The 26,179-nt window shown below is 42.7% G+C and overlaps 2 protein-coding genes across 3 annotated transcripts in view; one reads left to right on the forward strand and one right to left on the reverse strand.

Annotated features, from left to right (window-relative positions):
• The window catches only part of cog2 (component of oligomeric golgi complex 2), a 67,330-nt gene extending 61,979 nt beyond the window's left edge, over positions 1-5,351 (forward strand). The window contains exon 18 of one of the 2 annotated variants that reach the window (XM_063039927.1): positions 3,122-5,350. In XM_063039927.1, the coding sequence (XP_062895997.1) occupies positions 3,122-3,223 (102 nt within the window). In that variant the 3' untranslated portion in view covers positions 3,224-5,350. Of the gene's footprint in view, positions 1-3,121 lie in introns of both variants that reach the window. The other variant, XM_063039928.1, reaches the window with a different exon arrangement.
• Positions 5,352-22,754: 17,403 nt separating this feature from the next.
• Positions 22,755-26,179, reverse strand: part of LOC134342009 (angiotensinogen-like) — a 33,722-nt gene continuing 30,297 nt past the window's right edge. Inside the window, exon 5 of the mRNA XM_063039954.1 lies at positions 22,755-23,345. Coding sequence (XP_062896024.1) covers positions 23,139-23,345 — 207 coding nt within the window. The 3' untranslated portion in view covers positions 22,755-23,138. The remainder of the gene's footprint in view (positions 23,346-26,179) is intronic.

Below are 26,179 nucleotides of genomic sequence, written 5' to 3' on the forward strand. Positions count from 1 at the left end.
CCGAAAAGGACCTGCCCCAATCCGCATTTGCCAGATCTTTCTGTTACCATCAAAATTGACCTTTCTTCTTCAACCCAAGGATGAGACCCATTCTTTTCCATAATTACATTGAAACTAATGGCATTATGATCATTAGATTAGATTATGAAGACACGTAGTCCTCTTTTATTGTCATTTAGTAATGCATGCATTAAGAAATGATACATTATTTCCTCCGGTGTGATATCACAAAACACAGGACAAACCAAGACTAAAAAAAACTGACAAAACCACATAATTATAACATAGTTACAACAGTGCAACAATACCATAACTTGATGAAGAAGTCCATGAGCACAGTAAAGTTCAAAGTTTCTCAAATATCTCACATCTCACGCAGATGGGAGAAGGAAGAAAAACTCTCCCTGCCATGCCGACCACAATCCGACTCTGAGTCATCCGACAACTTGGAGCTCTGATTAGCTGTCTGACACCGAGTACTGAGTGCCATCCCTGTCCGAGCGATTCGACCACTTTCTCGGTCGCCAAAAGCAGGCAAGGCCGGGGATTTTGAGGCCTACCCTCTGAAAGATTCCCAACTGCGCAGTAACGACAGCAGCGAACAAGCGTTTTAAGAATTTCTCCAGATGTTCCTCTGTGCTTTCATGTCCATTCTCCATCAAATCAGAATTGCCCACGGCCCCTGTTTAACAGATACAACATCATTTTTCACCGGAGAGCTGCGCACGCGTGGTGCACTGACATCTTCTCCTCCCGCCATTAGGTGCTAAGTATTCCTCTACACAAACCTCTGTCACCTGCCCTTTCTCATTCTCTAGTAGGAGATCTAGTATTTCACTCTGTCTAGTTGGGACTTCTATGTACTGATTAAGAAAACTTCCCTGAACACACTTGACAAACATTTTCCCAGCTCCTTTACAGTTGGGAGTCCCTGTCAATATGTGGAAAGCTAAAATCTGCTATCACAGCCTTTTATTTCTTGAAATGATCTAGTTCACATCCCTCTGCAACTCTAGTTTAAACCACACACATCCCCCCACCGAGTCCAGAACTAGTAAATCTTCCTGCTAGGGTATTAGTCCCCCTCCAGTTCAGGTGAAAACCTTCCCTTCCATACAGGTCCCACCCTCCCTGGGAGAGAGCCTAATAATCCAAAAATCTGAAGCTCTCCCTCCTGCACCAACTCCTTAGCCACCTCTTAAACTGTACGATCTTCCTATTTCTGTCCTCTCTAGCATGTGGCATGTGTAGCAAACCTGAAATCACAACTCTAGGGTCCTGTTCTTTAACTTAGCACCTAATTCCCTGAACTCACTTTGCAGGACCTTGTCACCCAGACTACATATGTCATTGTACCGATGTGGACTATGACACCTGTCTGCTGTGGACTCAGTCCAAGATGTCCCTGACCCTTACGGGAATCTTGTTCTCATTTACAGAACCTCCTTTCTGTTCCCTAACCAATGAATTCCCTATCATTACAGCTCATCTCTCCCCCCACCCTTCCCTTCTGAGCCACAGAGCCAGACTCAGTGCCAGAGACCCAACTGTTTTTCTCTGTCGGGTAATTCCCCTCCCCCACCTACCGAATTCTTTCCAAAGTAATATATGTTTTGTTGAGGGGAACACCCACAGGGCTACCTATCCCCCTTGGATGCCTATCCCCTTTCCTCTCCTGGCTGTCACCCACTTACCTTATCCAGCACCTTGAGAGTAGCTACTTTCTTGTTCGTTCTGTTTATAGACCCCTCAGTCTCCCGAATGATCCAGAGTTCATCCATTTCAAGCTCCAACTCCGTTACATGGTCTGTTAGAAGCTGCAGCGGAATGCACTTCTTGCAGTTACAGTCATTAGGACACCAGAGGTCTCCCTGCCTTCCCACATCCTGGAAAAGGAGCATTGCAGTATCCTGTTTGGCATCCCCTCTGCTCTGAATGTGCAATAAGGAAGATACAAAGGAGAAATAATGAAAAAGAAATCTACCTACTGCCTCAATGAGCCAAAGTCACAACTCCCCACTCCTAATGCTAGCCCATTCACACAATGGCTACTCTGCCTAACTTTTATTGGCCTTTGCCAAGTGCCTAATTATGCACAATCCAATTTTTCCTAGGGAACTGTTGCACCCAAAATGTGCCAACTGTCCACACTCGTTACTTTTACCTCTTCCGCTAGGCAATCCACTGACTCTTCAGGACAGCGCTGTGCAAAATCTGCTGACTGCACCATTCACTTCTTTTAACCCCTCTGTCCCTCTGTGCGTTCCAATGACTTCTGGGGACTGAGGCGCGCAGAATGAGCATTTTGCACATTGCTTGTTCTGTAAGTATTTGTATATGTATACTTTTTCATGAATTTATTGTATTTCTTTATTTTCCTATAAATACCTGCAAGAAAATGAATCTTAAAGTAGTATGTGGTGGCATCCGTTAGTCTCACGAGACCATGGATCTGTGCCTGGAAGGTTTCCAGGGCATAGGTTTGGGCAAGGTTGTATGGAAGACCGGCAATTGCCCATGCAGCAAGTCTCCCCTCTTCACGCCACCGATGTTGTCCAAGGGAAGGGGAAGGGCAAGGGCCGATACAACTTGGCACCAGTGTAGTAGCACCGTATGTATATGGTGACATGTACATACTTTGATAATGAACTTTCTTTAATTCTCAGAAGTTCAAAGCTCAAAGTACGTTTATATGCTACCCTGAGATTCATTTTCTCGCAAACATTCACGGAGAACGAAGAAGTATAATGGAATCAATGAAAAACTACACACAAAGATTGATAAGCCCCCAAAGTACAAAAGAAGGTGAACTGTGCAAATGCAATAAATAAATAAATAATGCTGAGCACATGAGTTGTGTAGTCTTTGGAAGTGAGTCAACAGCTTGTGTTCAGTGATTAGTTCAAGTGTTGAAGAGAGTTAAGTTATCCATGTTGGTTCAGGACCCTGATGATTGTAGGGTAATAACTGTTCCTGAACCTGGTGACCCAAGGCTCCTGTACCTCCTTCCTGATGGTAGCAATGAGAAGAGAGCATGGCCCTAAAGGTGGGGATCCTTGATGATGGATGCTGTTTTCCTGACTTGACTTTGATCAATAATATTTGCCTTTCTATTTCCCAGGTGCAGAAACTGGGCTTGCAGATGTCATCCTTCACACAGTTTGCAGCTCTGCTGGATGTAGTTCAAGCTGCGAAAGCTATGGCTACAGTGGAGCCTGTCTGACAGACTGCCAAAGCCAGGAGGAAACAACAACTTCACCATCCAGTGCAACTTCATAACAAATGGTTCTTTGGACCTGCTGCCTTACTACCACAGTTTACACCTCTAATTCACACCGTGGGCATGTTTTAATCTCCCCTCTCCCCCCCCCCAAAGTCAGAGCTGTGGTAAAATATTCATGAAGGTGGACTGCAGCTTGTAAATCTCTGAAGAATGCTTGTGGAGTTACTGAATGATAATTCTTTCTTGTACTTGTAAGTATCTGGAGATCTGGACAACATGTTGAGGATACATTGTCTGCATCAGGCGAGTGCAATTTTTTATTTTCACACATTATAAATGTGATTGGAATCAAATCACCAAACACGAGAACTGTGGTTATTTTACCAAGAGTTGAGAAAAATGTAAAGCATAATTGTAATTTCTGCTATATCAGTGATTTACCAACATATTTAAATAAATTAACAAGGAAATCTGGAGCAATTTCTTGTCTGAGTAATGGTTTAATGCCAAACGTGGCTGAGCCATATAGTAGATAGGTATTTGAAATACTGAGGTGTTATTAAGGGAAGCTACACTCAGTGGCCACTTTATTAGTCCTAATAAACACCATGTTCATGGTGTTCTGCCTCTGCAGTGCATCCACTTTAAGATTTGACATGTTATACATTTGATATGCTCTTCTGCACATCGCTGTCATAATGCATGATTATTTGAGTTACTGTCACCTTCCTGTCAGCTGGAACCAGTCTGGTCATTCCTCTGACCTCTCATTAACAAGGTATTTTCACCCACAGAACTGCTGCTCACTGGATGCTTTTCGTTTCTGCACCATTCTCTGTAAGCTCTAGAGAGCGTTGTGCATGAAATTCCCAGGAGATCACAGTTTCTGAGATACACAAATCACCCCGTCTGGCATCAAAAATCACTCCATGATCATAGTCACCTAGATCACATTTCTTCCTCCATCTGATGTTTGGTCTGAACAACGACTGAACCTCTTGACCATGTCTGCTTGTTTTTGTGCATTGAGTTGCTGCCACATGATTAGCTGTTTAGATAATTTCATTAACAAGCAGATGTACCTAATCAAGTCAAGTCTTTTATTGTCATTTTATTATGTACATGTAGGTTTCAATAGGTACATTTAATGTCAGAAAAATGTAAATAATATACAACCTGAAATTCTTTTTTGCATATATAATGTATATAGAAGTGAGACAACATTTCTTCAGACCAGGATTTAAAGCATAACACAACTTATGAAGATGAGGATAAAATCTACAGATGGATCACACATAAAGAACTAAAGTGTATTAATAATAAATTTTGTAAGCTACAGAACAGATTAAGAAAAAAATGCATTGAGTATATGCTATGTAATTCTAGCTAATATTAAAAACAGATACTATATAACTGGAATCATCTGGAAGGGAAGGTTTTGAAACTGGGGTTGGTAGCAACTAAAAATTGCAGGCTGCCCCTGGTGGAGTTAGCCCAAAGCTGTCCTAGTCACAGGGTGAATTATGTATAACTCTGAGCCATCCAGTCCCTATGTTCTGACTCTTATGGGGCCTACCAAGCAGCAATGGAGGTACAGAGGTCACAGGCAGTATGACACTTAGTACTGTCAGCTATAAGGTGGCAAAGCTCAGCCACTTCGGGGACCCAACTATCTGATGGGTCAAGCTCCCTGTTATAGCAAACTGAAACAACCAATGTCTATTGGTTAGCTGACACAGATTCCCAAGCTGACTTTCACTGATTGGTCTTTTACTATCAATATCTTGAATATTCTTGGGTAAACTATTTAAATAGCTATTCTTTGGGATGTAATGTTGAATTCTGAGATTTTTGTAGTTGTGTGGTTTTAATGAATAAAGTTTGATTTTGAGTTCCGGCTTTGTCTATCTCCTGGCTTTGGGTCTCAGTAGTTATAGGCGAGCGAACACAACAAATTGGCGATGAGGTCCTGTGTTATATTGACATGGCAATTTCAGCAGAAGATTTGCACGCAATTCGGCAACAGCAGTAAGCTCAATTTGAGCTGGCCTAGCTGAAGTTTAACCAGCTTGACCGGGTTATTGGTGAGTCTGGAATTCAAATGAGTCAGTTGTTGCGTCCATTCCCTACTTCCAGTTTGACGCTGGATGTTTGAATCATGGTATGAAGATATAATTCTGGGCTGAGTTCATCAGTAAAGACGACTCATGGAAGACACGTGCTTTACTCCAAAAATTGGGTACTGCTGAACATGAGCGCTCTTTCAACTTTGTCTGCCTAAGAATCGTTGTGGCTTATCAAATTTGAGGAAATTGTCCAACAACTAACAAGCATTTTTGGAGAGCAGTCATCTCTCTTCAGTGTTTGCTGCCGTTATTTAAAACTCATTAAACACAACGCCGATTATTTCATCTCATATGCCAATGTGATCATTCGTGAATGTGAAGAGTTCAAGCTGGGTAACGTGACTGAAATACAGTTCAAATTGCGGACTTCAGGCACTTATAGACATTCACAAACGCCTCCTGGCCAGACTGGAGCAAGACCCTGATAGGACTTTACAAGCTGTCTGTCACTCAAGAATGTCAACACTTGATCAACCTGAAACACGATTCCAAACTGGTCAGACAGAGTCATGTCAATGCAGTTTCCAATGGCCCAGACATCATCACTCAGCAGGTCTCCAAACAGCTTATTGGAACTGTGGTGCGTGACATATGCAAGAAACTGCCAATACAAGAAACACATTTGCAGCAAATGCCAATGCTGTGGTTACAAAGAAAGCTTTTGCCATCCTTCACTGCCTTCTAGGTCAATGAAATACAAGGACAAGAATTTTCAAAATCTATCTAAAGCTACAAGGAGTTTAATGATCATGTTCAAAGTAGACTTCGGCTCCAGGAGGTAGTACACCAACATATTTATCAACAATCAGTTGGTCAAGCTACAACATGATATGGCATCAGACATCACCATTATGTCCAAACTCACATGGTGGGCACTTGGGTCCCACCAGTCAAATCAAATCATTGAGTGCCTGCAGTGTATCGGGAGGAGCCCTCCAGCTGATTGGTGAACTGTACTGCCTGGTGAAGCTGAATGATAATCAAGTCAGTGATGTGTGTTACTAACAGACCAACAAGATCCGAATATCCTTGGCATTGACTGGATGGACAAGCTTGATCTCTGGAACGTCCCTCTGGATGAGGCCTGTATGAAGACACTGGCTGTTCAAGTCATTCAGTTGACACCATACCATCATCAGTACGTGAGAGCATACCACAACAATTGCAAAAGCGCTGTGCAGCAATGTTTCAAGAAGGTTGAGGTTGCTGCACCAAACTGCAAGCAGAATTCCATTGCCATCCAGACACAGACACTGGTACTATATGCAGCCTTACCAATCTTGGAGCAAGAGTTAGATGACCTGCACAAGCTGGTGTGATCAAAGCTGTCAACTACTCACATTGGGCAGCTCCAACAGTCATCATCATGAAAACCAATGGTATGGTGAGATTGTGTGCAGACTTCAGAGCTAGTATCAAAGCAATCCTAGAGACACACTAGTACCCATTATTGATACCAACAGATCTTTTCGCAAAATTAAACAGTAGTTGCTACTTTGCAAAGTTGGATTTGGCTGGAGACTACCTCCAGGTAAAAGCAGTGGAAAATTCACAGGAGCTTTTCACCATTACAACATATAAGGGGTGGTTTTTAATTCCTTTGCTTGCCTTACCGGGTAAAGACAGCTCCTTCAATTTTCCAACAGCTTATGGTCACCATGCTATGATGACATCATTGTGATGGGCATGGATCAGACAGAACTATGCCAATACCTGAATAACATTTTGAACAAACTGACAAGACTTTGGATTGCAGCTTTGGACAGAAAAGTGCAGCCTTCTAATGTCTTCAATCAAGTATCTGGGATTCATCATAGATGAGCAGTCATTGCTGAGATCCCAAAATCATAACTGCTATCTTACAGATGCCTCTATCATCAGATGTCAGCACTGTATGATCATTTTTGGCATGATCAGTCATTATTCAGCATTTCTTCCAAGAATGCACTGGCTGAGGGAGCCACTTAATGCTGTACTCAACAAGGGTGCCATGTGGAAATGGTTCAAGTAGTGCCAAGAGACCTTTGATCAGGCGAAGAATATGCTGTCATCCAACCTTCCCTTGATGCATTTCAACCCAGAGCTGCCAGTCATTGTTGCAACGGATGCTTCCAACTATGAGGTGAGAGCTGTCATATCCTATATCATCCCTGATGCTTCTAAAAAAGCTTTCATGTATGCAGCCAGATCACTGATTGCAGCAGAAAGGGACAATGGACAAATGGAGAAGGGTGCCTTGGGAATCATCTTTGCTGTGAAAAAATTCCACAGGTTGCTTTATAGCAGATGCTTCCTTCCTTACTGATCACAAGCCACTGTTGTTCATCTTTCTAAGAAAGGCATCCTAGTGGATACAGCTAACCTTTACAAAGGAGAACAATGATGTTAGTAGCCTATGATTTTGAAATCAAGTACACATCAATCCAGGAACTTGGTCAGACAGATGTCCTCTCCAGACTTGTGAATCAGCAGGTCACTGAAAATGAAAATGCAGCCTTAGCTGCGATTTCAATTGATTGCAAAGGCCACCATGTTGTATTGGATGTTGCTGAAGGTCTTCCAGTCGGGGTTGACAAGATCTGAGCAGAAATGGCTGCAGGTCCTCTTCTTCAGCGCACTTGCAGGTGGATCGCCAGTCAAGGTTGAGGAAGATGTCGTACCCTTCTACTGATGTCAGACCCACCATTGCTCTCAACTGTGGACTCGTGCCTAGGGTTCGGAGACAGAATAAGTGATTCCACAAACACTTTGGACAGAAGTACTGAAACAATTCCATAGTGGTCATTGGGCATCAATCAAAGGAAAGCCCTGGCAAGAAGCTTTGTGTACTGGCTGGGCATAGACAAAGACCACGTCTGTATGCAAGCCGTGTACTCAGTGCTCCATGGCAGCAAAGAATCCAAGGAGAGCCCATCCGCAACCATGGCCTCAGGATACCACACTTTGGCCTTGAGTACATATTGACTTCATTGGCCCAATCAGCGGGTGTACCTACCTTGTCCTGGCTGTTGCCTGTTCCAAATAGCCAGAAGAATTATCTATGAAGTCAATTACAATAGAGGCTACCATTCAGCTGCTGCTGCAAATCTTTAGCCACTTTGGGATGCCAGAAATGCTTGTTTCTGACAACAGCACTCAATTCAGTTCACAACACTTTGCTGCATTCTGCCAGAACAGCAGAATTACCCACATCTGCTCACCCCTGTATCATCCACAGTCCAATGGCAAAGTAGTGAGAGGTTTGTGGATACCTTCAAATGGTTGTGGTCGCTTCTGAAATCAAGAGGGGAAGGAGCATTGGCTGAGGCTCAAAACACATTTCTGCTAACATATCGAATTATGCTGCATCCAGGCCTCGCGGGGGTGGGGTGGAGTTGGTGGGGGGATTTCTCCAGCTGAAGCACTTTTGGGAAGAAAATTGTGCACAGGTTGGATGCAATGCTGCTATAGTGTCTTAACATCCAAGACAGCAGATGGTCAGGTGCATAAAGCCAGCCACACAGGCCTTCATCAGTAGATGAAGTCATTCAAGCCTGGAGCTGCAGAGTGGGGCATTCAGTATCACAATGCCAAGACTCCTGTCAAATGAATGGGGAAAGTGCTTTATGAAGTTATCGTAGACGGAGATCACTGGCGTTGTCACATCATCCATTTGCAGCCACGTGCTCTCGAAGGCACAACAAGTTCATTGGGCAGATCATCAAACATAGAGCTGGACCTTTAAACAGGGTTCGATTTACCCAGACTATACCAACCACCAGCACCAGCACAGCTGCAAACAGCAGCGCAACAAGAAAATGACAGCCTGCAATCACTAAGAAAGACTGATCGCCAGTGTAAGCCAGGTGTTCTGTTCCAAGTCAACCCCCAGCTCAAATCGTACAGGTATTCATCTTCAAAAGGGGGGGTGTTCTGGCGAGCCTATTGGTCAGCTGACAAACAATTCCAGGCTGACTTTTACCGATTGGTCATTATTCCTATCAATGTTTCAAATGTTGGGTAAACTACTTAAATAGTTATGCTTTGGGATACACAGTTGAGTCTTAAAATTTTTATAGTTGCATGGTTTTACTGAATAAAGGTTTATTTTGATTTCCAGCTTTGTTCCATTTCCTGGCTTTGGGTCTCATTACTGGTTAGAGGCTCGCAAACACAGCACTCCCGTTGGCACATGCACACACTTTGTGTCCCTTCGACTCTTAAGGGTGCAAAATGATCTGGAGTTATAATCTTTCTGGTTTTATGCAGCAGCTTTTGAAAGTTTTTCCCATCTGGGATTAATGTTGAGTGGATATTGACGTAATAAGCACAAAGTCCCAGCCTAAAATCCAGCTAATGTATTATATAAGGGGCTAAACACCATAGCTTGACAACCATGTGGGGAATAGGAGGTGCTCTTCAGCACCTGTGATCTTGCAACCTGCAGCTTTGGTCCTGGTTTTCAGCATCAAACTAGCTAGCTGTGCAGGGGTCCAATAAGACACTCTGAATTTCAGCTTCTGAGCAGAGGGCCTCGAAATCATCAGATCCTCTTCACTCCAAGATATTATGCTTGACTCTTAAATGTGATTTGAAACAGACGGGCATGCCTTTCTTTCATGGCTAGTTAGGGAAAGTTAACAAATGTATGGATTTTGGTTTCACTAACATCTGGTAATTTTTCTCACCTCTCCTTTCTTTTCCCATTCCCCATTCTGGATACTTTCTCTTCCCACACCTGCCTATCACCTCCCCTGGTGCCCCTCCTCCTTCCCTTTGTCATATGCTCCACTGGCCTCTCCGATCATTTTCCTTCTTCCACTTATCACCTCCCAGCTTCTTTCTTCATCTGTCCCTCCCCCTCCTTCCTATTCTGGCTTCTGCTCCTGATGAAGAGACTTGGCTTGAAAAGTCTGTTGTTTATTCCTGTCCACAAGGTGCTGCCTGGCTGAATTCCTGCAGCGTTTTGTATGTGTTGCTCATGTAGGGTTCTCAGTAATATTAACTGTAATGTTAACTGTTAACTGCTAGTTATAAAATGGCTCCTCTGAAGTGTAATAATGAAATGGCTTCTTTGCAATGTTAACGATGGGGTAATATTCTCTGTAGCTGAAATGTTTGGGTTATAGTTATAGATAACGGAGGAACTAACCAATGGAAGCTATGTTATTCTATCTGTATGTGTGGAGGAGAACTGAAGAGGAAGGACGTGCTGGATGCGCTGTGCTTGACCACTGTGGGTGGTCCCAGGCAGCGGGTCAAGGTCGGAGGAGATCGACTAATGGATGGAAGATCCCGTTAATTGAGCTCCAACGGTTGTGCACGAAGTGGTTGAACTCTGATAAGTTTGGCACCTTTTACTTTCCTTTTATATTGTATCTCTATTAGTTACATAATTCCAATAAGATCTATAAAGTGTAATCTGTAAATCGTTCGTTGTGTGCTGCCTGATATTTGATGTGAGTTTGTACCAGGGTGCATTACACAGCAAATACGCAAACGTGAGAGACACGGTTTGGCGGGCGGACGGGGTTTCCCCGAGATTGGCACGAGCCGATAGCCCTGGGCATTACTCTCATAATTTCCAGAATAAGACATGAGTGGGATTAGGCCATTCGGCCGGCCCACTGAGTCTGCTCTGCCATTTAATCATGGCTGATCCCTATCAATCACATTCTCCTACCTTCTCCCCATAACCTTTGAAACACTTACCAAACAAGAACCTATCAACCTCTGCTTTCAATATAACCCAGAATTTTTGGCCTCCACAGCCTTCTGTAGCAATGAATTTCACAGATTCACCACCCTCCGACTCTACAGAATCTCTTGTGTTTATGAAATGCTGGCCTTGCCAACAATGACCATATCTCAGAAAAAGATGAATAAATAGCAAAACGAAATCCCTCAAAATATTCCACAAGGTCAGGCCCTGAAAATTGACAACTACTGCACTCCTGCCCTAATCACTCTCCCTCCTCCACCATACCTCCAGACCCTTCCTCTGCATTATCAAATCCTCCACTGATATAGTGTTGAAATGATTGGATTTAGATATAGGAAGGCTTCCAAGATTGTATTTTCTCTCTGTCTAATGCACTTAAGTGATGACTAGATTTTAACTTACAACGGCCAAATAAGTACATTGATACTGCTTGTTCAGCGCCTTGCTGGAGCCCTTGTTTATGCTTATATGATGTTGAGTTTTACATGTTTGGAGGATGATGTTTAAGGCAGTTTTTGAGGTACCAATAGGATTAATTTAGCTTTATAGTGCTCCTTACCAGGAAATCCCTCCAAATCATAAACACTGTCATAAGCATATGCCCTTTCCACTGGTGCCCCACTCCCTTCCCTTTCTCCCATGTCACTCTCCTATCCAATTCCTCCATCTTCAGTCCTTTTACTTTTCCCACCCTTTGCTTCTCAGATTCTTACTTTATTTCCCCCTTTCCCTACCCACCTTCCCCCGCTTCATATTCTGACTTCTTCCCCCTTCCTAACCAGTCCTGATGAAGGGTTTCTGCCTGAAACGTCAACTGTTCATTTCTCTCCCTAGATGCTGCCTGGCCTGCTGAGATCCTCCAGCATTTTGTGGATGTTATTCCAAATCCCTGCTTCTGCAACTTTTGCAGTTAGGCATTTCAGGAAAACCAAGGTCAGAGTCTCAGGAAGAAGACTATGTTCACCACCATATTCTCTTGACAGATTAATTTGTTCACAAGTTTTCAAATAATAACGTTCTTATTTGAAAACTAAGAAAAGGAATTCTCCTTCAACAGTGATCGTTCACAAAGTTATATTTTTTTGCGAAAGTTCTTCCAGATGTTCCTTTGATTTAATGTCCCTAATTTCTTGGGTATAACCTCTCATACTTAAATAATAGCACAGAATTCAAAATTCTTCTCCTGATCTAATCTGATCTTGTCCTGATAGAAGGTCTTGACCGGAAATGTCACCAATGTATTCCTCTTCATATATGCTGCCTGACTGCTGAGTTCCTCCAGCACTTTGAGTTACTCTGGATTTCCAGATCTCCTGTGTTACAGAATTTGAAATGCTTGGATCTAGTATTCAAAGCTCTCAAACGTTTTAAAATTGGGTTGATTGATGTATGGAACTGATTTGCTGATGGCCTTTGAAAGCAACGATGAGGAAACATTGCTGATCTTGACTGTTTCTGCCTGGAATTCCTGGAGCATAGGTGAATGGCCTTGAGAACAGGCAGCGTGTACTCACATGGTTTATATTAAACCGGATTGTCTACAGCTACTCTGGAACAAAATTAGACTCCAGTGCTAACTATAATATCCTTTTACTTAACAAGAAATGCAAAAAATTATGCAAAATACCAGGCTTAGTTTACACTAATCACAAAGTTGGAGATTTAAATATATGATTCAGACAGGCCTTCACTGAAAGGATGCTGTGCTGTCACCAGCACCATTATTCAGACAGGACCTTTAATCTGGACAAGGTCTGTTCTCTTAAGTGGACATAAAAGGCAAAAGACTCATTATCAGCACGTGTCATAATTCTGCGAAAGTTGCCTCACAAAATGCTGGAGGAACTCAGCAGGTCAAGCAGCACCTCTGGAAAAGAATAAACAGTCAACATTTTGGGCCTTCGCCACTTCCAACCCTCCCAGCTTCTTACTACATCCCCCCCCCCACCTACCCATCTTTATGAAAATAATCACAAAGAAAACAATTAAACAATCCTATAAAACACAATATACAAGTAGCTGTTATATACATGTAGCTGTTATATACATGGACTGATAGTATGTACATAAAGTGATACTAGGTGATGTGTATGTAGTGATGGTGGGTTAATGGGTGTAAGTGTTAATCACCCTGTCAGCTTGAGGGAAGTAACTGTTTTTGAGTTTTTGAGTTCATGAGACTGAGACAAACAGTCCATGAGCAGGGTGGGTGGGATCCTCCATGATATTGCTGGCCTTTTTCCGGCATCTTTCTGTATATATGTCCTTGACAGTGGGTAGACTGTTGCCAGTAATGCATTGGGCAGTTTTAACTACCCATGCAGAGCCTTCCTGTCTGAGACTGTGTGCAGTTCCCATACCACACAGTGGTACCTTCTGTCTTCTATTCATTAACCAATTCTTAATCTGTGCCAGTATATTGCTGCCATAGTGCTCAAGAGATTAGATGGGGTGATATGTGTTGCAGGTTGGGATTCTGCTCTAAGGCAGAGGAGGCTCAGGGTTGACATTATAGACATTTATAAAATTATGAGGAGCATACACATTGTGGATGGTTCTAGGTTAATGGAGTCTAAAACTAAAGGGCATAGGTTTAAAATGAGAGGGGAAAGATTTAACAGTGATCTGAGAGGCAAGTTTTTCCACACCAAGGTGGTGGGTGTATGGAACAAACTACCAGAAGAAGTGGTGGAAGCAGGAACAAATACAGCATTTAAAAGGCATTTGGACAGGTGCATGGATAGGAAAAGTTTAGAGGGATGTGGGACAAAGGTGACAAGGTTCCACACGGTAGGCTTGTTCAGAAAGTCAGAAGGCATGGGATCCAGGGAAATTTGACCAGGTGGATTCAGAATTGGCTTGCCTGCAGAAGGCAGAGGGTCATGGTGGAGGGAGTACATTCAGATTGGAGGGTTGTGACTAGTGGTGTCCCACAAGGATCTGTTCTGGGACGTCTACTTTTGGTGATTTTTATTAATGACCTGGATGTGGGGGTAGAAGGGTGGGTTGGCGAGTTTGCAGAAGACACAAAGGTTGGTGGTGTTGTAGATAGTGTAGAGAATTGTCAAAGATTGCAGAGAGACATTGATAGGATGCAGAAGTGGGCTGAGAAGTGGCAGATGGAGTTCAACCCGGAGAAGTGTGAGGTGGTACACTTTGGAAGGATAAACTCCAAGGCAGAGTACAAAGTAAATGGCAGGATACTTGGTAGTGTGGAGGAGCAGAGGGATCTCGGGGTACATGTCCACAGATCCCTGAAAGTTGCCTCACAGGTAGATAGGGTAGTTAAGAAAGCTAATGAGGTGTTAGCTTTCATAAGTCAAGGGATAGAGTTTAAGAGTCACGATGTAATGATGCAGCTCTATAAAACTTTGGTTAGGCCACACTTGGAGTACTGTGTCCAGTTCTGGTCACCTCACAAGGATGTGGAAGCATTGGAAAGGGTACAGAGGAGATTTACCAGGATGCTGCCTGGTTTAGAGGGTATGGATTATGATCAGAGATTAAGGGAGCTAGGCCTTTACTCTTTGGAGAGAAGGAGGATGAGAGGAGACATGATAGAGGTGTACAAGATAGTAAGAGGAACAGATAGAGTGGATAGCCAGCGCCTCTTCCCCTGGGTACCACTGCTCAATACAAGAGGACATGGCTTTAAGGTAAGGGGTGGGAAGTTCAAAGGGGATATTAGAGGAAGGTTTTTTACTCAGAGAGTGGTTGGTGCGTGGAGTGCACTGCCTGAGTCAGTGGTGGAGGCAGATACACTAGTGAAGTTTAAGAGATTACTAGACAGGTATATGGAGGAATTTAAGCTGGGGGCTAAAATGGGAGGCAGGGTTTGAGGGTCGGCACAACATTGTGGGCTGAAGGGCCTGTAATGTGCTGTACTATTCTATGTTCTATGTGAGGAAATGGGACTAGCTCAGGTAGGCACCTTGAGGTAACATCTGCAAGTTGGGCCGAAGGGCCTGTATCCCTATTGTACAACTTTATTACTCCTCTGCCAGTACTGTGTATTCTAATAATATCCAAGTGGTGTCTATGTATAACTCCCACTAATATACAAGTGGTGCCTAAGTATAACTCCCACTAATGTCTCTGACTATCTTCTAGCACCACCTTTGCTGCTTCATGTTTTTCAGAACTAAAATCCTTTCTTTCTACCTGCCATTATCCTGTTCTTTACTGTCTGAGTTTACTTTGACTGTATTTCCATTTTATTCTTGTCATCCACTTGTCTCTGACCAATGAGGATAAGTGAGTGAGCTGGGGCTTTCCTTTTTCGAGCAGAGGAGGATGAGAGGTGACTTGATGGAGGTGTATAAGATTAGGTGAAGCATAGACAGAGTGGATAGTCAGTGCCTTTCTCTCAGGGCGGCAGTGGCCAAGACTGGGACATCCATTTAAGGTAACTGGAGGAGGTTAGTTGAGATGTCAGACATAGGTTTTTACACGGAGAGTGATGTGTGCCTGGAACACACTGCCACGTGCAAGTGAGCATAAGAATAGGATGATTCGGCAGGTGAAAGTGTGGCTGAGAAACTGGTGCAGCGGGCAGAGGTCAGATTTATGGATCACTGAGATCTCTTCTGGGGAAGGTATGACCTGTACAAATGGATGGGTTACACCTGAACCCGAGGGGTCCAATATCCTTGCGGGCAGGTTAGCTAGAGTTGTTTGGAAGGGTTTAAACTAATTTGGCAAGGGGATGGGAATCAGAGTGATAGTGCCGAGGATGGGGCAGTTGGATTACAGAGGCAGTGAGACTCCTAGCAAGAAGAGGCTGATGAGAGGGCAAAATTGCAGCGATCAGGATGAGTGGCAATGTAAAAGGTGGACAGAACCAATAAGGGTGAATACATGACTGAAGGGGTTATTTTTAAATGTACGCGGTATACAGAATAAGATAGATGAATTGTAGCACAGTTACAGATTGGCAGGTGTGATGTTGTAGGCATCACTGAATCATGGCTGAAAGAAGATTATAGCTGGGAGCATAATGTCCAAGAATACACATTGTATCAGAAGGACAGGCAAGAAGGGAGAGGGGGTGGCGTTGCTCTGTTGGTAAAAAAAATAAATAAATCATATCATTAGAAAGAGATGACAGGTTTTCCAGAAGGTGTTGAATCATTGTGGATAGATCTAAGGAAATGCAAGGGTAAAAAAAACCCTGATAGGAGTTGTATACAGACCCCCAAACAGTAGAACGGATGGAATATGAAAGTAAGCTAGCCGATATATTAAAGAAGATACCAAAAGTTGTTTCAGATACATAAAGTGTAAAAGAGAGGCAAGAGTGGGTATCGAACCGCTGGAAAATGATGCTGGAGAGGTAGCAATGGGGGACAATGAAATGGCAGATGAATTGAATAAGTAATTTGCATCAGTCTTCACTGTGGAAGACACCAACAGTATGGTGGAAGTTCCAGGTGTCAGGAGTCATGAAGTATGTGAAGTTACCATAACTACAGAGAAAGTTCTTGGGAAACTGGAAGGTCAGAAAGTAGGTAAGTCACCTTGACTAGATGGTGTACACCCCAGAGTTCTGAAAGAGCTGGCTGAAGAGATCATGGAAAAATTAGTAATGATCTTTCAAGAATCACTAGATTCTGGAACAGTTCCAGAAGACTGGAAAATTGCAAATGTCAGTCCACTCTTCCAGAAGGAACCTTCTGGGGCAGGTGGGACCTGTCCAAGAGAGACGGGTTACACCTGAACTATAAGGGGACCAATATCCTTGCAGGGAGGTTTGTTAGTGCTTTTGGGGAGGGTTTAAACTAGATTTGCAGGGGGATGGGAACCAGAGTGCCAGAGCAGATAGTGGAGCGGGGGTGAAAATAAATGATGTTAAAAGTTCATGCAAAGTCACAAATAGAAGGGTTGTGTGTGGTGGTAATAATCTTCTGAGGTGTTTCTACTTCAATGCAAGGAGTATTGTGGGGAAGGCTGATGAGCTGAGGGCATGGATTGACACATGGAATTATGACATTATAGCCATTAGTGAAACTTGGCTACAGGAGGGGCAGGACTGGCAGCTTAATGTTCCAGGGTTCCGATGTTTCAGACGTGATAGAGGCAGAGGAATGAAGGGTGGTGGGGGGGAGGGGTGCTATTGCTAGTCAGGGAAGATATTACAGCAGTGCTCAGGCAGGACAGATTAGAGGGTTTGTCTACCGAGGCCAGATGGGTGGAGCTGAGAAACAGGAAAGGTATGACCACATTAATGAGGTTGTATTATAGACCACCCAATAGTCAGTGAGAATTGGAGGAGCAAATCTGCAGAGAGATAGCAGACAACTGCAGGAAACATAAAGTTGTGATAGTAGGGGATTTTAATTTTCCACATATTGATTGGGATTCCCATACTGTTAAAGGTCCAGACAGGTTAGAGTTTGTAAAATGTGTTCAGGAAAATTTTCTAAATCAATATATAGAGGTACCAACTAGAGGGGATGCGATATTAGATCTCCTATTAGGAAATGAGTTAGGACAGGTGACGGAAGTGTGTGTAGGGGAACACTTTAGTTCCAGTGATCATAACACCATTAGTTTCAACTTAATCATGGATAAGGATAGATCTGGTCCTCGGATTGAGGTTCTAAACTGGAAAAAGGCCAAATTTGAAGAAATAAGAAAGTATCTAAAAAGTGTGGATTGGGACAGGTTGTTCTCTGGCAAGGATGCGATTGGTAAGTGGGAGGCCTTCAAAGGAGAAATTTTGAGAGTGCAGAGTTTGTATGTTCCTGTCAGGATTAAAGTCAAAGTGAATAAGAATAAGGAACCTTGGTTCTCAAGGGATATTGGAACTCTGATAAAGAAGAAAAGAGAGATGTGTGACATGTATAGGAAACAGGGAGCAAATAAGGTGCTTGAGGAGTATAAAAAGTGCAAAAAATACTTAAGAAAGAAATCAGGAGGGCTAAAAGAAGACATGAGGTTGCTTTGGCAATCAAGGTGAATGATAATCCAAAGAGCTTCTACAGGTATATTAAGAACAAAAGGATAGTAAGGGATAAAATTGGTCCTCTTGAAGAGCAGGGTGGTTGGCTATGTATGGAACCAAAAGAAATGGGGGAGATCTTAAATGATCTTTTTGTGTCTGTATTTACTAAGGAAACTGGCATGGAGTCGATGGAAATAAGGCAAACAAGTAGTGAGGTCATGGAACCTATACAGATTGAAGAGGAGGAGGTGCTTGCTATCTTGAGGCAAATCAGAGTAGATAAATCCCCAGGACCTGACAGGGTATTCCCTCGGACCTTGAAGGAGACTAGTGTTGAAATTGCAGGGGCCCTGGCAGATATATTTAAAATGTCGGTATCTACGGGTGAGGTGCCGGAAGATTGGAGGATAGCTCATGTTGTTCCATTGTTTAAAAAGGGCTCTAAAAGTAATCCAGGAAATTATAGGCCGGTAAATTTGACGTCGGTAGTAGGTAAATTATTGGAAGGAGTACTAAGAGATAGGATCTACAAGTATTTAGGTGGACAGGGACTTATTAGGGAGAGTCAACATGGCTTTGTGCGTGGTAGGTCATGTTTAACCAATCTATTAAGAGTTTTTTGAGAAGGTTACCAGGAAAGTGGGTGAAGGGAAGGTAGTGGATGTTGTCTGCATGGACTTCAGTAAGGTCTTTGACAAGGTCCCGCATGGGAGATTAGTTAGGAAGGTTCAGTCACTAGGTATACATGGAGAGGTGGTAAACTAGATTAGACATTGGCTCAATGGAAGAAGCCAGAGAGTGGTCATGGACGATTGTTTCTCAGAGTGGAGGCCTGTGACTAATGGTGTGCCACAGGGATCAGAGCTGGGACCATTGTTATTTGTCATCTATATCAATGATCTGGATGATAATGTGGTAAGTTGAATCAGCAAATTTGCTGATGTTACAAAGATTGGAGGTGTAGTGGACAGTGAGGAAGGTTTTCAAAGCTTGCAGACGGATTTGGACCAGCTGGAAAAATGGGCTAAAAAATGGCAGATAGAGTTTAATACAGACAAGTGTGAGGTATTGCACTTTGGAAGTGTAGAACATACAAAGTAAATGGTAGGGCACTGAGTAGAACAGAAGGATCTGGGAATACAGAGACAAAAAAATTCCCTAAAAGTGGTGTCACAGGTCGATAGGGTCTTAAAGAGAGCTTTTGGTACTTTGGCCTTTATAAATCAAAGTATTGAGTATTAGAGTTGGAATGTTATGGTGAGGTTGTATAAGGCAATGGTGAGGCCAAATTTGGAGTATTGTGTGCAGTTTTGGTCACCAAATTACAGAAAGGATATTAATAAGGTTGAAAGAGTGCAGAGAAGGTTTACGACGATGTTGCCGGAACTTGAGAAAGTGAGGTACAGAGAAAGGTTGAATAGGTTAGGACTTTATTCCCTGAAGTGTAGAAGAATGAGGGGAGATTTGATAGAGGTATATAAAATTATGATGGGTATAGATAGAGTGAATGCAAGCAGGCTTTTTCCACTGAGGCTAAGGGAGAAAAAAACCAGAGGACATGGGTTAAGGGTGAAGGGGGAAAAATTTAAATGGAACATTAGTGGGGGGGGCTTCTTCACACAGAGAGTGGTGGGAGTGTGGAATGAGCTGCCAGATGAAGTGGTAAATGCGGGCTCACTTTTAACATTTAAGAAAAACTTGGACAGGTACATGGATGAGATGTGTATGGAGGGATATGGTCCAGGTGCAGGTCAGTGGGACTAGGCAGAAAAATGGTTCGGCACAGCCAAGAAGGGCCAAAAGGCTTGTTTCTTTGCTGTAATGTTCTATGGTTCTAAGGATGAGAGGCGGAAGAAAGGAAACTATAGGCCAGTTAGTCTGACATCAATGGTTGTGAAGATGTTGGAGTTAATTATCAAAGATGAGGTCTCAGGCTACTTGGAGACTTGTGATAAAATAGTTCATGGTTTCCTCAAGGGAAAATGTTGTCTGACAAATCTGTTGAAATTCTTTGAAGAAATAATGAGCCTTTTCTGGCTGACGCTGGTGACTATTGGTATTCCACAGGGGTCTGTGTTGGGACTGATTCTTTTTACGTTATATATCAATGATTTGGATGATGGAATTGATGGCTTTGTTGCAAAGTTTGCATACTATATGAAGATAGATCGAGGGGCAGGTAGTTCTGAGGAAGTAGAGAGGCTACAGGAGGACTTGGATTAGGAGAATGGGCAGAGAAATGACAGTTGGAATAGTGTCAGGTAGCGTATGGTCATGCATTTTGGTAGAGGAAATGAAAGGGTTGACTATTTTCTAAATGGAGAGAAGATACAAATAAAACTGAGGTGCAAAGGGACTTGGGAGTCCTTGTGCTGGATTTCCTAAGGTTAATTTGCAGGTTGAGTCTGTGGTGAGGAAGGTAAATGTGATGTTAGCATTCATTTCAAGAGGACCAGAATATAAGAGCAAGGATGTAATGTTAAAACTTTATAAAGCACTGGTGAGGTCTCACTTGGAGTATTCTGAGCAGGTTCGGGCCCCTTATCTTCGAAAGGATGGGCTGAAACTGGAACTGGAAAGGGTTCAAAGGAGGTTCATGAAAATGATTCCAGGATTGAATAGCTTATCATATGAAGAGCGTTTGATGGCGCTGGGCCTGTATTCACCAGATTTCAGAAGAATGAGGGGTCACCTCATTGAAACCTATCAAATGGCGAAAGGCCTTGATAGAGTGGATGTGGAGAGGATGTTTCCTGTGATGGGAGAGTCTAAAACTAGAGGACACAGCCTCAGAATAGAGGGGCATACTTTTAAAACGGATGTGAGGAGGAATTTCTTTAGCCAGAGAGTGGTGAATCTGTAGCATTCTTTGCCACAGGCAGCTGTGGAGACCACGTCTTTATGTATATTTAAGGCAGAGATTTATAGATTTTTGACTGGTAAGGGCATTAATGGATACAGGGAGAAGGCAGGAGATTGGGGCTGAGAGGAAAAGCAGATCAGCCGTGATGAAAGGGTGCAGCAGACTTGATGGGCCAAATGGCCTAGTTCTGCTCCTGTATCGCGTGATGTGTGGTAGAGGCTTTTAAAATAGGGACGTATAAAACTCTTAGATGGGCACATGGATCTGAGAAAGATGGAGGATTGTGGACAGTATAGGAAGGGATGTATTGATCTTGGAGTAGGTTTAGTTAGATCAGTACAATATTGTGGGCTGAAGGTCCCATACTATGGCTGTACTATTCTGTGTTCAATGAGAAGGAATGTGGAACAAAACAGGCCCTTTAGCCCACAGTGTTGTGCCAAGATCAATCTTACTCTTCCCTCCTGCATAGTCCCCCATTTTAATTTATCTATGTACCTCTCTGTGTCTTTTACATGTCCCTAATGTATCTGCCTCTACCATCATCCCAAGCTGTAGGTTTCATGCACCATCACTCTATTTAAAAAAACCTGAATCTGTCTCCCCACCCCCCAAACATCTTAAAGTTATGCTCCTTCGTATTAGCCATTTCCTGCGGAAAAGTCACCGGCTGTTCACTCTGTCTATGTTTCTTATCAATACACCTCTATCAGGTTACCTCTTATCCTCCTTTATAGTAGTCATACTTTATTGATCCCCGGGGGAATCACTTCAAAGAGAAAAGCCCTGGCTTGTATAACCTGTCTTCATAAAACATAGAACGCAGTACTGTACATAGGCACTAGAGAAGCATATTCAACCTCTAGCTAGCTGTACCTTGCAACTTTATAACAGCAGGCTTGTATCTTATCTGATTCTTAGTTTAGTCATCTTTAACTGTTTTGCATGACAGAGGTCTTCCCACCACCACCCACCATGCTCCTGAGATCTACCCTTATCTCCACGTGAGACGGTGTCTTTTGAGGGTGAGAGGCTCTGATCCATTGGGTTGCTGAAGAAAACCACATTGTCTTCCATACCAAAGGCAACTGGTATGTGCTAGCACCTTTCTGGTCAGGGTGTGATTTCAGCTTAAGCTGCTTATGTGGACAGCCATTATAAGTGAGGAACTTGGTCCCATTGGCAAATGTTTCTGCATGTAGATGTAATAGTCTCAATATTAGATAATCTTGGTATATCAAACACTGAGTATCTCATCTTCAGATTACGGGTGCACATTCCTTTATCTGAAATTCTGGAATCCAAAAAGCTCCAAAAACCGAAGCTTTTTTCGCCAACAGCTGACGTGACTCAGGAATAACGTGGCAGCACTAGCAGAGGCCGCCAGACGTCAGTTGTGGCTCAGCGCTCGTACTGGTTACACGTGCATTTGTTGTTCGCTGATATTTTGTGTTCACTGTTGACTTTGTGTTTAATTTCGCTGTGAAAATGTCAAAAAGAGCTGCAGATACCCTATGGGTAACAATGAGAAAAAGAGAAGGAATCTTCTCTATCAATAAAACAGAAAGTAGAGTTATTGCAGAAGCTTAATCGTGGTGTGTCTGTGCGGCGTGTTACTGAAGAAAATAGTGTCGGAACTACCACTGTATATGATTTAAATAAACAGAAAGACAAGTTACTGAAGTTTTACAGTGACAGTGACGTTCTACATTTATTCCAATAAGTCATTTACCATGTGTTTGATTCGGTTCGTTTGAAGCTGTATATTTTTATGTTTTATTGAATGTTTTTGTTGGAAATAAAATTTCTTCTTGTCATTATTCCCTAAACAATACAGTATAACAATTATTTACATAGCATTTACATTGTATTAGGTATTATAAGTAATCTAGAGATGATTTAAATATACAGGAGGATGTGCGTAGGTTTGGTGCGCCGCTGGGTCCTAAATTCCACCACACTGAGGCAGGTTAAATAAGGGACTTGAGCATACGTATTTTTTGGTATGGGGGGGGTGGTCTGAAATCCGTAAAATTCTGAATTCCGAAATGCAACTGGCCCCAAGGATTTTGGATAAGGGATTGTGGACCTATTACTTTTTTTCATATCTCTGAGGACAATTTATTTCATTTAGTCTTAAAATGTTATGTTAATAGTATCATCTATCCTGATCAAGAAACACAGAAGATGTATTTGGTCCATTGCTCTTAAACTAGCTCAGAAAGAACTACCTGCTTCTTTCCCTAGATTAGTTTATCAACTAAACAGGAATACATTATGCATTAGAAGTTCTTTAATTTAGATTTTAAGGGAAGTTCCTTTACTCTTCCAAGAAACAGCAATGCGTTCAACACTCCATCATAAACTTGGAAAAAGAATGGCTTGTTAAATCTAATCTCTGTTGTGGTTGTGTTGCCAACAGCAAGATTTTCTGCAGTGATCTGCTCTTCCTCATCTTCCGTAACTTCAAAAATAACGCTGTGTAAAACCTAAAAAAAAATATACAAGACTTTTAATGATGTGAGGAGAAACAAATGGAAATCCAATTTGTGTATCAGCCTTGATGTAGCAAGTTTTCCAGGTGTTTCACATGAAATTTTCAAACAAAATTTGAAACTAAGCCACATGAAATGTTAGGGCAGTTAGCTGAGATTGCCAATTGAATAGGAGATTTGTGCAACGGGGGAGAGATGGGAAAATTTTAAGGGTGTTTGAAGATAAGCTTTATTTGTCACTTATCGATCGAAACATACAATAAAATGTTTTGTTTGCAACAATAACCAAGACAGTCCAAGATGTGCTGGGCACATCCCACAAGTGTTACCATGCTTCAGGCATGCTGCCACTCTATATCTTTGGAATGTGGGAGAACCCAGAGGAAACCAGGGAGAATGTACAACTCCTTATAGACAGCGGTGGGAATTGCATCCCGATCTTACAGCTGGCACTGTAAAGTGTTATGCTAACTGCAACTAAAAACATCACTAAAAATGTATTTTCTGAGGAAAATTATGTTAAATTATCGCTGCAAATGGTGATAGGGAGAGTGATGGCAAGTCAAGTTTAGGGGAGGAGCTGAGATGGTGTGTTGCAGAATCGTTGCAGATGGAGTTCCGATACCCGTACAGCTGGCCGGGGAGCGAGGATGGATCACTCTGGGTGCCAAAAGGAGAAATTGGGGCCCTGGCAGAGAAGTTCCGATGCTCATTCAATAGACCCAGGTGTGAGGATGGATCACTCTGGGCACCGAGCTGACGTGAAGAGCTTTGGGCTGGGTGACAAAATCAGGGTTTAGAGAGAGTTGCTGGGTGGCGAAATCTGGGCCCAGAACGAGTCACTGGGTGGCATGGTCTAGGCCTGGAGCCATTAGCAGCAGCAGTGCCTAGGTCCTTGTGCGAGGTATGATTACGCTGATTGGACAACTTAAATACTGGCCCAGATCAGAGGTGAAATCCGATTTTGCTCGCTCTCTGCACTCTTTACTCCTCTCTCCAGGGCACTGAAATCTTGCACTGCTCTGTTGTTTAGTCAATTTAAACACCGGCCCAGATAGACTGAAAAGTTGGGATCCAGAGCAAGAGCTGATTTTGCTCACTCTCTGTGATGGTCATCTCCATGGCACTGAAGCTATGATGGCTGTCTCAGCTGCTGTGCTCCATGCCCGCTAATTTGATGAACTGATAAGCGAGACTTTGGGCCTACCCCGAGTTGCTCCGGGGTTTTGATCTGAGGACTCAATTTTGCTTGGAATGTTGTTGTTTGCTTCAATTGTTTGCATGATTTGTAGTTTTTTTTTTCTTTTTCTTGCGCATCAAGTGTTGGTCTTTTATTTTTATTACTTTTCTGAAAAATTGGGTTCTTTCGAGTTTCTTGCTTTGTGGCGACCTGTGAGCAAACAAATCCCAAGGGTGTACAATTTATACATTCTTTGATGATATATTTGATATATTTATCATAATTGTATGGCTAAGAGAGTTGTAAAAGAGCACCTGAAGGCTTTATGTGTCAATGCAAGGAGCATTCGTAATAAGGTGGATGAATTGAAAGTGCAGATTGTTATTAATGATTATGATATAGTTGGGATCACAGAGACATGGCTCCAGGGTGACCAAGGATGGGAGCTCAATGTTCAGGGATATTCAATATTCAGGAGGGATAGACATGAAGGAAGGGGAGGTGGGGTGGCGTTGCTGGTTAAAGAAGAGATTAACGCAATAGAAAGGAAGGACATAAGCCAGGAAGATGTGGAATCGATATGGGTAGAGCTGCGTAACACCAAGGGGCGGAAGACACTGGTGGGAGTTGTGTACAGGCCACCTAACAGTAGTAGTGAGGTCGGAGATGGTATTAAACAGGAAATTAGAAATGTGTGCAATAAAGGAACAGCAGTTATAATGGGTGACTTCAATCTACATGTAGACTGAGTGAACCAAATTGGTAAAGGTGCTGAGGAAGAGGATTTCTTGGAATGTATGCGGGATGGTTTTTTGAACCAACATGTCAAGGAACCAACTAGAGAGCAGGCTATTCTGGACTGGGTTTTGAGCAATGAGGAAGGGTTAATTAGCGATCTTGTCGTGAGAGGCCCCTTGGGTAAGAGTGACCATAATATGGTGGAATTCTTCATTAAGATGGAGAGTGACATAGTTAATTCAGAAACAAAGGTTCTGAACTTAAAGAGGGGTAACTTTGAAGGTATGAGACGTGAATTAGCTAAGATAGACTGGCAAATGACACTTAAAGGATTGACGGTGGATATGCAATGGCAAGCATTTAAAGGTTGCATGGATGAACTACAACAATTGTTCATCCCAGTTTGGCAAAAGAATAAATCAAGGAAGGTAGTGCACCCGTGGCTGACAAGAGAAATTAGGGATAGTATCAATTCCAAAGAAGAAGCATACAAATTAGCCAGAGAAAGTGGCTCACCTGAGGACTGGGAGAAATTCAGAGTTCAGCAGAGGAGGACAAAGGGCTTAATTAGGAAGGGGAAAAAAGATTATGAGAGAAAACTGGCAGGGAACATAAAAACGGACTGTAAAAGCTTTTATAGATATGTAAAAAGGAAAAGACTGGTAAAGACAAATGTAGGTCCCCTGCAGACAGAAACAGGTGAATTGATTATGGGGAGCAAGGACATGGCAGACCAATTGAATAATTACTTTGGTTCTGTCTTCACTAAGGAGGACATAAATAATCTTCTAGAAATAGTAAGCGACAGAGGGTCCAGTGAGATGGAGGAACTGAGCGAAATACATGTTAGTAGGGAAGTGGTGTTAGGTAAATTGAAGGGATTGAAGGCAGATAAATCCCCAGGGCCAGA

The sequence above is a fragment of the Mobula hypostoma genome, chromosome 2 (genome assembly GCF_963921235.1).
Source record: "Mobula hypostoma chromosome 2, sMobHyp1.1, whole genome shotgun sequence".
In the NCBI taxonomy this organism is placed as follows: Eukaryota; Metazoa; Chordata; class Chondrichthyes; order Myliobatiformes; family Myliobatidae; genus Mobula; species Mobula hypostoma.